This window comes from Notolepis coatsorum (genome assembly GCF_963971535.1).
Source record: "Notolepis coatsorum genome assembly, chromosome: 11".
Taxonomy (NCBI): Eukaryota; Metazoa; Chordata; class Actinopteri; order Aulopiformes; family Paralepididae; genus Notolepis; species Notolepis coatsorum.
In genome coordinates, this window is record NC_140175.1 from 27,245,574 (window position 1) to 27,263,242 (window position 17,669).

General features: G+C 44.6%; 1 protein-coding gene across 1 annotated transcript in view; it reads right to left on the reverse strand.

Moving 5' to 3' along the window:
• arrdc1b (arrestin domain containing 1b) overlaps positions 1-17,669 on the reverse strand; it is a 70,158-nt gene that overhangs the window by 27,598 nt on the left and 24,891 nt on the right. The window contains exon 2 of the mRNA XM_084325332.1: positions 5,561-5,671. Within this exon, the coding sequence (XP_084181458.1) occupies positions 5,561-5,671 (111 nt within the window). The remainder of the gene's footprint in view (positions 1-5,560; positions 5,672-17,669) is intronic.

The following is a 17,669-nucleotide window of genomic DNA, read 5'->3' on the forward strand; positions in this document are numbered from 1 at the left end:
TTCCCCACCAGCGCGGTGTGTAAATACACAGGCACCACACCACAGACACTATTTGCATTTTACTATCTGTGTCTGTGATCATATCACTTTTAACAAAGAATCTTTGAGTAGAGCTCTGACTGAGCACCTTCCTGGTCGGCGGTAGTCTCTCAGCCTCAGTGGTGCTAGCAGTCTCGCCCATGCTTCATCGTCCATAGACATAAACACAGCTGCTTACTCGCAAAGAAAATAAGACGAGTCAAGCCTAATTAAGCCGGACCCGGATACATGCCAGTGGGGACACACAGTAATGTTTGTTAATTATGATACATGTAAACAACTGTGTGTGTGTGTGTGTGTGTGTGTGTGTGTGTGTGTGTGTGTGTGTGTGTGTGTGTGTGTGTGTGTGTGTGTGTGTGTGTGTGTGTGTGTGTGTGTGTGTGTGTGTGTGTGTGTGTGTGTGTGTGTGTGTGTGTGTGTGTGTGTGTGTGTGTGTGTGTGTGTGTGTGTGTGTGTGTGCGTGTGTGTGGAGTTTAATTTGTGCCTGGATCCTGCAGAACAGGATACTCACTATGATGATCTGTCACTATAATAGTGAGTCAATAATATGTTGTATGAGACCATGTAAGATTTAATGTTATGTGGTCAGTTATTCTTTTATTGTAGGCCCATATATCCCCATAAAAGTTACTCATAAATGGCTTGTTTGGGTAGGTGTGGAAGATGATTTTAAGGAGGGTCAGGCAGACTGTGACACCTGAACACAGCGATGGAGATGTGCAGACTGTGTGAAGCAGACGGCTGGCAGCTACACGGTGGAGAACTGGTCAAACAGCAAGAAGACAATTTAATTTGTTGATCTTTTTCAAACCAGTGAGACTTTAGCAGAGTCGTTTCAGAGAATCATGGCTGGTCATGATTATCAAAGGACATACAGCAGGACTGACTGAATATAGATCAGTGGTCAAGAGCCTTGGAGTGTGTTGTTGGTTGTTATAAAACGGCATGCAAATTTCTCGATTCTGATTGGCTGAAACAGTCCATTTACACGTATGTATTGCGATCAGTCCACGCATGCTGGCCCAGGACCCGCCCACAACCGAATCACATCACATCAATCCGCCGGATCACAAGAAGGTGGACAATAATCTTTACAAATGGATATGTTGATAGCGACTAAACGACTAAATATCAAGCGATTCTGTCACAGCGAATGTTTTAGTCGTTTAAACAATGTTGGATGATGTAATTGATGGGTCTTGAATCATTCTGTAACAAAAGAAAAATCGCGGATTGATTGATTGATTAATTTTCAATTTTCTTTCCTTTCGACTGTCAGCGCTCGCTCTAGTCTCCACCCACCGCCACCCCCCCCCCCCCCCCCCCCCCACACACACACACACACACACGCACACACACGCACACACACACTCTGCCTGCAACGCGGGGGATAGTCAGACTGAGAGAGAGCTGGGTGCTGCGCTGTTCTAAGTGAGCATGGCCTATTGAGTTGATTGATTGATTGATTGCTAATTTTATTACTGTACGCTTGGTTTCCAACTGGTTAAGTTTAGGCCCTCTACAGTAGGTTTAAAAAAATAAATAAAAGAATAGGGCGAAGAAAACGTTTTTTTCCTATAGGGCAAAGAAAACTTTTTTATTTGTTTTACCTACTTTCTATAGAAGCATCTAAGAATTAAGTTCTATGGAAAGTAGGTCTGCATTCCCTTAACAATTGTGTGTATTGAGCCGTACTGTATTGTACCCATTCTGCATCTGGTAATAAAATGTTCAATCAATCATTCCAATAATACACAGTTGGATGTGTTAGTTGGTTGGATGCACTTCAAGCTGCTTCCACATGAGGCAACTTCTCTCAATCATTCCAATAATACACAGTTGGATGTGTTAGTTGGTTGGATGCACTTCCGATCTGCTTCCACATGGAGGCAAATTGTCTTTTTTGTAGTTGTGGGAACTACTTTTTCTGGCGGATGGTTTTTTCAATAAATCTTCGATTAATGTGTGTTTATTGTATAGAAATAAGGTTGGATGAATGTGGCAGTTGTATAAAAGCTTTACACCACTTGCAGTCGTGATTTGTGAACAATAAACCATGCCTAGGGGGGTCTAACGACCACCCCTAGGCATGGTTTATTGTTCACAAACCACTCCTGCGCGTGATGTAATGCTTAATTATGAAGCAGGGAGGGAGGAGGAGGCCGACGACTACATGGCTGTTTTGTGCGATGTTTTGGACAAAAGAACAGAAAGGTAGGCAAGAGATTTTTACTGTAGTTCTCTGTGTGGTGTTGACGGCTGGCCAAACACAGTTGGTATCCTCTGGGGTAAATCCATAGGGAAATCTTTAGGACCAGAGATTGAAGACACCGTGCAACGTAGAAGCAATCTGTTGAGGTCTGACTGTAGATGTGTGAGGTTATGAATTTAATCAATGTGATTCCAAGACGACACAGGTGCATTGAATGTGACACGGCTTCTGTATTTCAAAATATACCGATCAGAGGCAAGTAGATACTAGATACATGTACAAGTGCTTGTGACTTCTATTTAGACGAGCAGGAGCACCATCACATCCTAGAAATAATCAACACGCCTGTGTCATATTGACTTTTCAAGAAGCCGCCTGGCTATATTCATAACCTCAGATGCCTGGACACCGTAACAGATAGTATGTCCACGGCACCTATTCACCATGTTGACATTGCCGCCATATTGGCCCAGGTTGATGCAATGTGAGGTACGGATGCAGAAGTTCACTTCAATGTTAAAACTTGGCTATAAAAATGCCACCTCAAGAACCGGAAACAACAATCAAAACAACAGAATAACACTTCTGGAATTACGAGTTTGTAGCCGACTCCTGATCAACTGACTCCCGTAGTTTTTTAAATACATGGAAGTGAATTAGTCCTCAGCTCATGGAAATGCGTTCATGACGATCTAGGAAAATAAAGATGGCGAATCGATAAATTTTCGCCTGTATTTAGCCAGGGACTGAAACCTGCCCCATCGTTGTGGACATAATGTGTAGCTTACTAGCTGGGCTCCACTGACGTATCAGAGGTTGCTACAGTATGTGTGTATGTCAGTGTGCTGCACATAGAAGCAGTGTTGCTTAGTCTCAGCAGGAGGTCTGTGCTCCAGGCATGGTGGTTGAAATGCGTTCCGTGACTTGCTCTCCAGCCAACCCGTCTGATCAGTATCCTCAAAAGGACGAACAAATACTGTCAAACACACAAGTTGACTAAACAAATTTGCAAAAGGAAACAAAGCAAGGGAATTAACCAGAAATTAGAACAAACTGATAGTAAGTTGAGGTGACAGTGGCTCAGGAGGTAGAGTGGTCGCCTGGTAATCTAAAGGTTCCCGGTTCGATTCTGGCTCCTCCCGGCAACGCGTGAAAGTATCCTTGAGCAAGACGCTTAACTGCTCCCGATGAGCAGGTTGGCACCTTGCATGGCCGCCTCCGCCGTCGATGTGCGAGTGAATGGGTGAATGTGAGGTGTAAGTTGTAAAGCGCTTTGGACACAAATATGCTATATAAATGCAGTCCATTTAGTATTTACGTTTCTCCAAATCTCAGAGAATGCAGAGTGAGTGTAGCGTTAGCAAATGGCAGAAATACACTATGCCTATGTGATAAGTCAATGATATGCATCTGGCTTTATTTAGCATTTTGTACATCTTGTCCACTATGATACAGAATGTGTAGTTGTCATCAGTTTGTGTGAGGGACACGTCAGTAAGGGACAGCCGCTATTGTAGTCCGGCCCTCCAGGCGTACTGTTCCGTCTTGTGTGCGTGCTTGGTTCAGTGGTTCAGGGTGAACACCACGACAATAATATCGTTTCATAATACATTATTCTACTATTCTATTCTACTCTATTTGATTTCAGGGAGGGTTATCTGATGTGTCCGTCACCTCCCTGGGTTAAGTAACACAGTCGTGTAGGTGAGACGGCTGGGGTTAAACATTAAACCGCACAGTGATGATTTAACCGGCAGAGATTACATGCTCAAATGGCCACTGAATGGCCACACGGCAATTTGTATTCTCAACAGGTTTCACGCTTGCGTGGCGGATTTCATTTTTAGGCCATGGGTGGCATCGACAACACATACAAAACATGGATCCACACACACACTACAATAGCTGCTCTAAGCCCTCACTTCCGAGGACCAGCCAGGCACCGGTCCTACAGACGGGGGACGGGGCGACGAGTGAAAAGGGGGGGGGGGGGGGGGGGGGGGGGGTCTTGTCTGGTCTGTGGAGCACATGGAGCCTCCTCATCAGTATTTGTTAGGCACAGCCACGTCTCACACAGGGGAGAGAGGGGCCAGACAGCGTAGGAATATCCCCGCAGGGTGGCCATTACTCAGGCAGTTTTAACTTGTGTCGAGGCTGGGGGTGGGGTGGGGAACTGCTATTGCCGCCTAAATGATTGCCAACTGAAGAGTGATCATGCAGACCCGCACGCAGCTAATGAAGGTGAAGAAGAGAGCTCAGTCGCATCACTGGATGTTTGTTTCTATTTTGACAGGGAGGGAGGGATATTTCGAGGGGTTTCGTGAACAGCGGGCCAAACAGCGGAGGACCTACCTGGTTGTAGGGCTGAGCCCAAGCGTTCAAACCTTCGTTCGTTACGTTGGCATTCGAATTCTAAATCAACATTCGAATTTAAAAATTTTAATAATTTTTTTTTTCTATTAATTCTGTTTAAACCAATGGGGTTTTTCTTCACAGTTGCAGATAAAGATTAGGCTACACTAATATTATAGTATTAAAAGAAACTGATGAGTTATATTCATTAAAGAAAGTTGATTTAATTGATTATTGGGCTGGGGCTTCTCCCTGGCTGGGTCTGGGGCTGGAAAGTTGATTTAATAAAAAAATAAGACTAATTTAATCAGATTAATCACTTTATTCAAATTGAGGATTTAGTTTGAGGTTAGTAAAAAAAAAATATATATATTTTTTCATCTCTCACTATCATCTCCTCTCACTGTCATCTCCTCTCACTGTCATCTCCTCTCACTGTCATCTCCTCTCACTGTCATCTCCTCTCACTGTCATCTCCTCTCATCTCCTCTCACTGTCATCTCCTCTCACTGTCATCTCCTCTCACTGTCATCTCCTCTCACTATCATCTCCTCTCACTGTCATCTCCTCTCATCTCCTCTCACTGTCATCTCCTCTCACTGTCATCTCCTCTCACTGTCATCTCCTCTCACTGTCATCTCCTCTCACTGTCATCTCCTCTCACTATCATCTCCTCTCACTATCATCTCCTCTCACTATCATCTCCTCTCACTATCATCTCCTCTCATCTCCTCTCACTGTCATCTCCTCTCACTAGTGATGCACCGATGTGAAAATTGTGGCCGATACCGATAACCGATATTAATATTGCTGTTCTGGCCGATACCGATATAAATTTTTTTTATTAAAAACGAAGGTTCGAACGTTCGTTCGAAAAACCCAGACAAAGTTCGAATCCCAAAAACAGGGTTTGGGGACAGCCTTACGTGGTTGTGAAGCTTTAAGCCGTTTCCTCACCTTTGTCGGCTACAGACAGGGTGCTGTTGCAGTACTGCTCCTCCAGAGCCCACGAGGTGTCGTTCACCTTGCTGGAGACCCCGCATGATCCCTGACAGTTCACCTTGATGGCTGAGGAGAGAACACAGCGAAAGGAGGATTGTCAAATATTTGTGCAGTTTATTTAAAGGTGCTATAGATAAAAAAAAATATTTGATAATGTGTAATAATACATCCACAGAGCTTTTAGAAAGGTGCAGAATAAAAGTATTGCCCCCCCCCCCCCCAAAATCATTGATTAATGAATCAGTTAAAAGGTTGTTGTGGGTCGAAAATGTATGTTGTTTTTTACATGTTGTTGTTGTTGCAGGCATGTATCCCCTCTCTACTTCCTATTTCCCCACGTGGAATGTACCTGATTGGATAAATGACATACTGGTGCTCTAGTGCGACATCTAGTGTAACGTCTAGAATGTTATCTACAACACCTTCGGAGGCATTCGAAAATCTGAAACCATGACATAAACAAAGGAAATTAAGTACGATAAATGTTGTTGTTTTAAAAACATGCTGGTGTCTTGCTGACATGTTTTGTTACGTTGGGCTTTTTTCATTTAGATCTTTGTGACTGTGACTGGGGGGGGGGGGGGGGCTTGCCTGGTGTCTGTGTATAAATAACATTGGACATTCAATATCAGTGGACAAGTTTGATCAGAGTCATAGACTGAATTATCCTCAGCATTCCGCTCAATTACTATTGATTGGGTAACCGAGAAGCTAATTCTACTTCCACCCACGTCTGACTCTCTCATTAAGGAAAGTCTCTGCTCATCAACACGGAGCCTGAGAATAGCCCACCAGCCTGGCTAGCATTATGTATAAAAAAGCATTATGTCTACAAGTCGGTTGGTGCGCCTGCGCAGTAGAATCAGGAAGTGTCGGGGGCAGCGTGAGCCTCCCACGCGTTACTCCTCGACACTGAGAGGTCGAGCTGCGCAGGTGAAAAGATGCGACTGCTGTTACCTCAAGTACCGGAGGGGACTTGTGCTATGTATGACTTAGTCCTCACTGCAGCCGGCTTGTGGGAGGCAAGAAACAGCGTTCGTGACAGGGGAGGGTTGAATTGGATGATACGAAATTGGGATGGGAGAAAAATATAGAAAAAATGGGAGAAAAAGTGGATCAAAAAAAAAAAAAGCATTATGTCTAGCAGGATATTTGATCATGTTTTATGATGTAGCTTAGCTCACATGATAGTCTCCACTAATCTGACGTGTGCAGATAAGCTTTGTCCTCTCCACTGGGACAGAATCGGCGGCTTTAGTGATCCGAGAGTGACATGGGGGTGGAGGGGGGGGGGGGGGGGGTGACATGTTTATAGAGCGCTTCTCCCTCCCGCATGCCTTTTGGGGGGAAGAACACAGGCCTCAAGCATTTACTGATTAGCATGAAAATGACTGAAGTGACCGCACAAAGAATGACGCCTCACTTAATCATTGCAGGCTTTTGGTGTCGGCCGATGTGGGGCTCCATTCTTCCGTGGTGGTAAATAATCTATCAGAACGCACACGGGATTGTGTGGTTGTCAACAGATGGGAGGGGGAGGGGGATGCATGACCATTATTGGTACGTTGCTGTGAAACAAAAGTAGCCGCTATGAACGAGACCTCACTACCTGCCCTTTGAATGGGTACATTTGTAACATGGAAGGTCTAGTATCAGTAGCCGACATGCAGCCATGCTTTTTTTCTTTTTCTTTTTCCCATTTTTTTTTTTATTTAATCTTTATCTAACCAGACAAAAAGGGATATAATCAAAAATCATTATGCAAGAGGTTAGGTAACCCTATAAAGAGATTTCATTTGAGATTTGGTGGATTCCATCAAACAGTAGGCCTACAGAATTATATAGGCATGTTAGACTGATGTGTTATCAGTCTCCCTTTACCTGTTGGTTGTACAGGTACTCTCTCTCTCTCTCTCTCTCTCTCTCTCTCTCTCTCTCTCTCTCTCTCTCTCTCTACCTCCCCCTGTCAACGAGGAAATGAAACCCCTTTGATGATGAGAAAGGGAACACCATATTGTTTACAACGTTGCATGAAGCATCATATTCCCTTTTGACCTGGAGTCGTCACCGAGGATGGAAGGTTGGAGAGAGAGGGAGAGGGAGAGAGAGAGAGAGAGAGAGAGAGAGAGAGAGAGAGAGAGAGAGAGAGAGAGAGAGAGAGAGAGAGAGAGAGAGAGAGAGAGAGAGAGAGAGAGAGAGAGAGACAGAGACAGACAGACAGACAGACAGACAGACAGACAGACAGACAGACAGACAGACAGACAGACAGACAGACAGACAGACAGACAGACAGACAGACAGACAGACAGACAGACAGACAGACACGGACAGACAGACAGACAGACAGACAGACAGACAGTCTTTCTCCTTACAGTACTTTGTACTAGTGGATATGTGTTGAATATAATGACCGACTTTGTTAGTAAATGAGTCATTGTTTCATTCCTGACAGATGAAAATCACATCTCTGGTCACCACCACATTTGAGGAGGTCCCTCTGCATGACTGAATGTGGTAAACACAAGTTTACAAATGATTGATTAAATGAACTAATCGTTTCGTCGTTACAATCCTAACAGTATCAGTTGTCTAAGAACCTCATCAGTGGACGAGGACAGCTGCGCTGGTCACACAGCTTGGTAGGTCAACAGCGTGTGTAGATACGACTTATTATTATCATAACTTATCAGTTATTATCACGAGGGGGATCGGAAGTGGTGGCATATTATGCTGACTGCGCCACTATGGACTCTGAGTGACCCACCCACCATGCAGGACCCCCCCCCCCCCATACACACACACACACACACACACACACACACACACACACACCACACACACACACACACACACACACACACACACACACACACACACACACACACACACACACACACACACACACACACACACACACACACACACACACACACACACACACACACACACACACACAAGTAGCAGATGGCCTCTCCACTAGCAGAGCTGGTTCTGGTTCATTGCCACTGTTGGTGGTGGTGGGGGGGGGGGGGGGGTGGGGGCGTCTTCACTGAAATAAACAATAACAAAAATCCGTTGCCCACAGAAAGGAGTGGTGCTCTTCAGATTAACGCCTGTTCATGAGGTACTAAATAAACCAGGCAATCTGCTTTTCCAGCCATCTGCCCTATTCATGTGGGGGTATTATTCCCTTCTGCCCCACATAGCTGCACACACACACACACACACACACACACACACACACACACACACACACACACACACACACACACTCACACTCACACACTCACACACACACACACACCACACACACACACCTACACACACACACACACACACACACATGTAGTATAGAAATACAAGTACACACACACACACACACACACACATAAACACACACATGTGTACACACACACACCACACACGTATACACACACAAACAAGCACCTCTCCATCAGTTCGCTGATGTCAACACACTTGACACGGGTTGATGGAGGAGGCGGGTTATGAAATATGTGTAGTGTAAGCAAATATCATTACAGCCTAATAACTCCCAACTGAACGTAGATGTTATTTACAGCCGCCTGCTGTGGACAATAAAGGCTCAGAAAGGTTAGTGCAGAGGTAATCTGTTAATGTCCCCCAGCAGCAACAGCAGCCGGCAGACAGGCTGTATTAGGCTTGAATACCAGTGAATAGGCCTGTCATAAGAGAAGGGCTGGTCTGGCAGAGAGGGTGGCTGTCTGGTCTCGTCACACACACACACATGGAGCCAAATGGACTCGTAGTAGTCATGTGAGTGATGTGCCACCAGAGAGGAGACACACTCACTCACAATCACACACACACACACACACACACACACACACACACACACACACACACACACACACACACACACACACACACACACACACACACACACACACACACACACACACACACACACACACTCACACACACTTACTCACAGACACACACACACAGCCACATTTGGACAGCAGAGGTAGGGAGACAATGAATACAATGTGTCTCTCCACTCGTTGTCGCACACAGCCATCATTGTGAGGAACGCTAAGGTCATTTCCTACATGATCTCAACAGGGCAGCAGAAGCCGACTGGCTGTATGGATTTTCCTGCGGGTCATTCAAGAAAAGCTTGATCCCATGTCATCATCATGATCTTCAGTCTCCTGGTTAGTAACAGTAATACAGTATCTGCTCCATGCAGATATATCACAAGCCATACCTAATCGAGGGGGTAGCTATGTCACGACCCTAAAATACCTGGTTCCATATTCACAAAGCCTCTCTAGTAGGGGTGTAAAGGTACACGTATCCATACCAAACCGAACCGTTTCAGTGTGCACCATAGGGCTGGGCGATATAACGATAACGATAATTATCGTGATATATTTTAATAATCAATATAAAAAAAAATTAAAAAAATATATAGATTTTTTTTTGTGTGTATGTGACCTGCAACAGGGCAGTTTTAAAACAGAGACAGTGGACAGACGTGTCTTTCTTGCCTGCAACTTAAAGTAATGGCTTTGCTTGTCCAAATGACAATACTGACCAAATTGAGATTAATTTTTCTCTTGTCCATTTATTTTGTTTGCTTTCTAATTTAAAATACAGTTTGAAACCAGTAGGCTATGTGTGCTAGCAGAGCTAGTCTCCAGTCACGAGTCACGGTGCGGTGGTTTGTCCACCAAAAAAGCACCAAAAGATAGAAAAGAAACTAGCAGAGCCAGAACTGTTCAACTCCCCTGGAGCCAGAGCCAGCAGAGAAGCCTGTTTACTTTCGCTTTCAAACCAGCTGCAGCCTGAGAACTGGATCGAGTGTGAGGGGCTGTAACACTAAAGATGGCGGCAACAACAAAGAATTCCTGCAAAATAAACATACATCTGTTGTTTATAAAAAAAATATATATAGAAATGTATACTTACAACAATATCGATAATATCGAATATCGAGTAATATGATATTGTTATCGATATCGTTATCGCGATATCATTTTTGGCCATATCGCCCAGCCCTAGTGTACCGTACCGAACGGCTGTGTAGTGTACCGAACGAATACAACGGTATGTTAACCACTTACGACCGCCCACCGGGGGCTGTTTTTTTTCACAATCTAATATAATTTTTTTTTTTTTTAAATGTACAAATCGATTATTAATTTCAATATAGAATATTCGTTGACAGCCCTACAAGTACAATTAGTTACTGCACACTACATCACCCATGAGTGGAACATGGAAAGCCAAACTTTCCCCCACTGTACTGAAAACCCATACCGAACCTTGACTTCAAAACCTAGGTATGTACCGTACCGTGGTTTTTGTGTACCGTTACACCCCTACTCTCTAGTAAGTGTGGGACGGCTGTTCCGAAGTCAGCTTCAGACCGTTCGGATACGCGACTTACGCGTGATTTTTTTCTTAGCCGTCGTTTGCGAAGACGCTCTCTGATTGGCTAGCCCGCATACAGCGAAGACCCTCTCTGATTGGTTCAGCTCCGAATGGCTCTGGGATAGAAATGTCCGCCTTTATATATTCTCTGTTTCGAAGTGGTTATGCTTTGGCCCTCTTTCGAAGTGGGTTATGCTTAGAGTTTATCTTTAGAGCAGGGCGATGGACCACCAGCCCTGATTCCAAACTCTAAGCATAACCCACTTCGAAGCAGAGAATATATATGTACAAGGCGGACATTTCTATCCCAGAGCCATTCGGAGCTAAACCAATCAGAGAGGGTCTTCGCTGTATGCAAGCTAGCCAATCAGAGAGCGTCTTCGCAAACTGCGGCTATGAAAAAAAAAATCACGCTTCGGATACCGTCACAAAGATGGAAGTGTTTCTGATCACTGACCTCAGATCAGCACTCCTAGGACTCTTTGTGAAGCTTTGTGAGTATACAGGGCCCTGGTTGTATAACACCTTGAGAGATATATGGCGAGACATAGCAGTTGCAGTTCATCATGGCTACAAACATGTTTGCGCTCCAGCAGCCATGGATCATCACACCATAGAAGTGTCACGGTGATGGCGTTAGTCGCTCACCGTGAAACCTTCCACAACCCCCTGGCTGAGCGGAGAGATAACACCACCGCTGGAGCGTGTTCTGACTTGGCGGCTGGCTGGAGTTCTTCTCACCAGTATTGGAGCGTGTCCAGAATCTCTAATGGTTCAGTGAAGAGGGCCAGAGGAGGAAGATCGAGGATGCTGCTTTTTATTACAGCTAAAGGAATCAGACGGCATATCAGACGTCGGCGTATCGCACTGGAGTGTTTAGTTTCATTCAGTTTGGTTTATTTCCATAATCAATGACGAATGCACAGCCAACAGTCATGCATTGCATACATTGTAAAATAACTGAGGTTAAAGGTGCTATAGATAACATTCAGCCACTAGATGTCGCACTAGAGCACCAGCATGTCATTTATCCAGTCAGGTGCATTCCACGTGGGGAAATGGGGATGCATGGGGATACATGCACGCAACCCTTAAACAACAACATTCATTTTTGACCCACCAACATATTTTAAATGATAAATTCATTAATCAATGATTCTTCTTCTTTTATTCTGCACCTTTATAAAATCTCTGTGGATGTATTATTAAAAAAATGATGAATCTAGATCAATGTTGTGTCTTTAGCACCTTTAACACAATAAACATGACCTTCTGTCACGCATCCTAGAAGTCTCTGTATCGTGCACACAGAGATCACAGGGATCCGTAGATACCGCGTCATGCTAGTAGGGCTGAGCCAATCTTTCTTACTTTTTTTTATTTAAAATGTTTAGTTTTTTATTCATTTATTTATTTTACACGAAAAATATATATCAGAATGCGATATATATCAGAATATCACAGTACCAGGCCCGGACTGGCCATCGGGAGCACCGGGAATTTTCCTGTGGCCTGGGCTGTGCAAATTAGATAACCTAGGTGGGGAACAACCAGAAGACTGTGACAGAGAGTAACGCAGTCTAAACATCTTATTCAACTTCAGCCCTGATCATAATAATTTTTATTTTTAGATAATTATTTTTTTGTAAAGTCAGATTAAAAATGAAATACTCCCACTTTTCTGAAAAGAGTTGTTGTTAAATCTGACATTACAAAAAACAAAAAATCCATCAAAATCAGTGTTGTTGCTAATCATTGACACATGATAGCCTGTAATAATCCCCCCCAGAAAGATCTACTTGGCATTTGATATATTGAAAATATTTTACTTTTTGTGTTTTTTTAACAATAATTTGATAGCCATCACACACACTGGCATTTAAAGGGTTAACATTCAAATGTATTGAATATGTGGTAGTTATGATCAGGGCTGAAGTTGAATAAAAGATTTATGAAAAAAAAGTGGAAAAAAATGTCAGCATATAATATTTTTATGGCGTTTTTGAAGAGGGCAATTTAGTTCCCTAATTTCATTTCATTTCAACCTTTATTTAAAATCGTAAGCATCTGAGGTTTCCCTCATTTATGGTAAGAGTGAGTATTATTTTCAATCTGACATTACAAAAAAATCCATCGAAATCAGTGTTGTTGCTAATCATTGGCATAATGCTAGCCTGTAATAATCCCCCCCAGAAAAATCTTTGCATTTGATATATTGAAGATATCTACATTTTTTTTGTTTTTTTTTACAATAATTTGTGATCATGCCATCACAAACACTGGTAGGGTAAAATTTAAAAATAAATTATATCTTAGTAAAAGAAGAAGAAGCGGAAGAACCAGAGGACATCTCGTTGCTACAACTAGGAAGCCTTCACACGTTGACTCGATGAAACGCCCACATCCATACTTCCGCAATTCGTGACGCGAAGTTGGAGATATCGGGGTCTATAAAAAAAATCCCATATGTCCTAGTAGGAATTACCACTAGGAGGCTGACGTGAATGGTTTTTCCCAGTCGGAAGCTGGTTCTTCCGCTTCTTCCAACGTAACGTGAATGCGGCATCACAGAGCAAGCCGTGTATTTACGTATTTGGCTGCCTGGTGCGCATGCGCTGTGACACCAACGGCGGAAATACACGGCTCGCTCTGAGTACCACTCGTTTTGTAACAATGCTTTAAACTGTTTATTAGCAACTCCGAGCTTCCAGACCCCAGCGCCTCGCTGTGTGAAACCCATATTGTACGCTGGGTACCTGTGAAATTCATATCTGATATATTTTTGACCCACCCCAAGCTGGGAAGCAGTGCTTGGTGCTCCAAACGAGCCTGGTAGCAACATAGCTGAGAGTGACTGTGTATTTAAAAAGCCAGCCCCTGGCTTGCACATCGCAGTCACGTAAGGGGCTACGGTCCGTCATACATTATCAGGAAATTAATCAATCAAGCTAAAAAAAGAGGGAGAGAAATAGATTCACACTCACCCTCTTATTTCATAATACAACGTTTCTGAATGGACGTTTGGATTAAACCAAGTGTATGCAGTGATGCTGAACTTTCCCAGTGGAACACAAGTTACACAGTTATGTTATGCTCATTAAGCTATGCACGTTTAGCTTGCTAACGTTAAGATAGCAGGAGCCGTCGGCCAACAAAGATGTTGTTTCAACAAATGGATTCACAAAATGGATTACCATCCAAATGTTATTGAAGCCTCCTGTGACCAGTAAGTAGGTACTACTACTTCTAATAACCATTTTTGACCGCAGCAATATGTGTTCTACATTATATGCGTAAATGTGCGCTAAAGTCAAGACTCGACAGTACTACTACTGAACCAGAAAAACTATTTAGGAGCTAATGTTTTGCATGATTAAAAACGATGGTTCGAACGTCCGTTCGAAAAACCCTGCCAAAGTTCGAATCCCAAAAAGAGGCTTCGGGGACAGCTCTACATGCTAGCTTACCCGGAAAGGGGTTACATATTGCTAGAAATTAAGCAATATTTTGTCATGCTAGATTTTAAGGCTAGAGTGTAAATGTAGGTATCACACAAAACTGGAGATCACCCGGAATCCGTAGATACCAATCAGGTCGCACTAGCTTACCAGCAAAGTGGAACAGTTCATCATTCATTTAATTGTCCAATAATGTTTAAAAAAAAAAGAGAGAAAAAAAGCTGTAATGTATCCTTCTAATTTGGGGTATTCTTTGCCATAAATAAAAATTGTACTTGAACATTGGCCAACGCTAGACACAGACACGTGTCACCTGTAGCGCTCCATATTGCCTCATCAAAGGGCTCTGTTTGCATACTGTAGCAGCAGGGTGATCTCTCCATGGCACCCTTGGCTTCAACGGCTGGAATGTTTTGAGGATACTTTTCCCCCACAGTTCTTTGTCTCAGTTTGAAGGCCTCAATTAGGGCTGACATTCCAGCTCTTTTGACCCACCCCTCTCACTGTACAGGAATCTGCTCCTTCGGGGTATAATTTCATGGGAAGAAAATGTGCTGGTTAACAAGCAACACGTCTATTCACTCTGTTGTATATGTTTATCTAAGTGCCTTATTACTTATTACCACTCAAAGTCGTAATGGTGGTTTCCTTTGATAACTCATTGACGTACAGTAGACTGTACAGTACAAAGGATCAAGTGGAGAAATGCTTGTGGCAGCAAAAGGTTAGTAAGTAGTACCGGCGGCGACGCAACCGATCACAGCTGTGGGATTAAAGCTGCTCAGTCAGAACTCGACTCATCTCTAACATCATCGCATGAATGAGAACAATGCGGCAGGGTGCGGGGGCATGGCAGGGTGCGGGGGCATGGCAGGGTGAGGGGGCATGGCAGGGTGAGGGGGCATGGCAGGGTGAGGGGGCATGGCAGGGTGAGGGGGCATGGCAGGGTGTGGGGGCATGGCAGGGTGAAGGGGCATGGCAGGGTGCGGGGGCATGGCAGGGTGAGGGGGCAGGGTGAGGGGGCATGGCAGGGTGAAAGGGCATGGCAGGGTGTGGGGGCATGGCAGGGTGTGGGGGCATGGCAGGGTGCGGGGGCATGGCAGGGTGCGGGGGCATGGCAGGGTGGCGCACAGGCAACTTCTGGGGCTGATGTGCGCAGCCTCCTTATTTACAGGCGTCCTGAGTTGGAGTTTCAGATCATTGGGCTGAGAGAGTACAGAGGAGCTACAGTGTTTGTTTAGGCCCTTGGCCTTTAAGAGAACAATACAGACGGAGGTGGGTCCTTCTCCCTGCAGCCAAAACAGGGAATAGGCAGAGTTCCCCCAGACAAGGGAAGAATTGTGTCCGGTCCAGCGGCTGGGATTTCATCGCAAAAAGAAAAAAAATGGGTCAGGAGCAGCGTTAATGACCAGATTAGGACGGGTCTGGTGAATCTCTTGAGAAGCCGTGAGCATTCCATGCATGTTCTCAAGGTTTCTTCAGCGTCATCCGCGCACACGGTGACAACAAGCACGCAACAACAAGCAAGATGACCATAATACAGAAACGGACATATATTAAATGGGAAGCGGCAGTGAGAGAAGAATAATGTGTTGTGTGTGTTGTTCTTTGTGAAAAGACAGTTAGAGAGGCAAATGCATGGAACATAAAGAATTGATACACTACACAGACTCCCCCAGCCCCAATGTCTACAAAACAGCAAGTATTCCTTTTGTGTAATACATGTTTACACAGTGCCATAGTCGACATTCTCTACACCGGTTAGACATGCAGACAGGCCAAGTAATCCAACGCCACACTCGCTGTCCTCATTAAATCTTTAAGCGCAGCAAACAATTAGATCCTTATCACTTTCCCCTTATCTCTCTCTCTCACTCGCTCTCTCTCCCCTGCTTGTCTCCCTTTCACTGCCTCTCAGAGAGACTGAGAGCAGGGACAGCTGATCTTATGATCTATTACAAATGGCTGTAAGGAAATACCGTACTGGCTGAACAGAGCTGGGGTTGTTAAGTCCAGGCATGCTCCCATAAGGCCTGGGAGAGGAGAGAGAGAGAGAGAGAGCTGCATACAGAACACTGGCTCCTGGGTAAGCTACCTGGAGAAAACATATATTTTTGGAAACAACAGTGAATGAATGATCAATGCATTTTTATAGTGCTTTTCTGACACTAAAGCGCTTTACAATGTAGGGTGGAAATTGCCTCCTTCACCACCACTGTGTAGCCTAGCGCCCAACACAGGGCTATGCAGGCTCAATGGCTGCCATTATCTGGCACAAGGCACACATCACACCACACAATGGCTGAACGGCTGAGGGGACAGGGATTGATATCAGCCAATTAAGGAGAGGGACGTGTGTAGGTGGCCTTGATGTCAGAGACATGATTGGGAATTTGGCCAGGAACGTCAGGGAACCTCCTTCTATTTGCGATAGGTGCCCTGGGTAGCGACCAAATTGCCCTGGGTAGCGACCAGTTGCACTGGCAACTGTACGGTGTCCCTGTCACCGAAACAGGGGCACTGTTACTGCCAGGTCCAGAGTACAGAGTGCTCCCTGCTGGAGAACAACACAGAGCTCGACCCATGTAGCCAGCCACGCTGCCAGACAGTGCACAACAAAAAGGGAAAGATATTACTAGTATTGCACGTTTGCGTGTGTATAAACTGCATCCCTGTGTATGCGTGTTTAAGAAGCTTAGCTACTGTAGGGGGAAATTACATCACAAACAATGCAGCTGCAGGGTTGTAATCTTCGCTCTGCATGCTCACATTCTCATTACCATCATACCACACACATCAACATTCCCCCCCGAATCACACTCAGATCTAGCCATGCTAATGACCGGGGGGGGGGGGGACCCACAGAGTGTATCAGGCTCCTGTCGAGCAGCACCAGTAACCCGCCGGAAGAGGCCGGCCAGCCCATAATGATATCAGTGGAAATCAGCAGAGACTTGTGTCCAATTATGGGAAATATCTGTTCTTCTGACCTAGAGTAATGACCACTGTGATGCAGGCCTGAGGAGAGGGGAGGAGAAGAGAGGAGGATAGAAGAGAATAGAGGAGGAGAGGAGAGGAGAGGAGAGGAGAGGAGAGGAGAGGAGAAGAGAGAGGAGGATAGAAGAGAAGAGAAGAGAAGAGAAGAGAAGAGAAGAGAAGAGAAGAGAAGAGAAGAGAAGAGAAGAGAA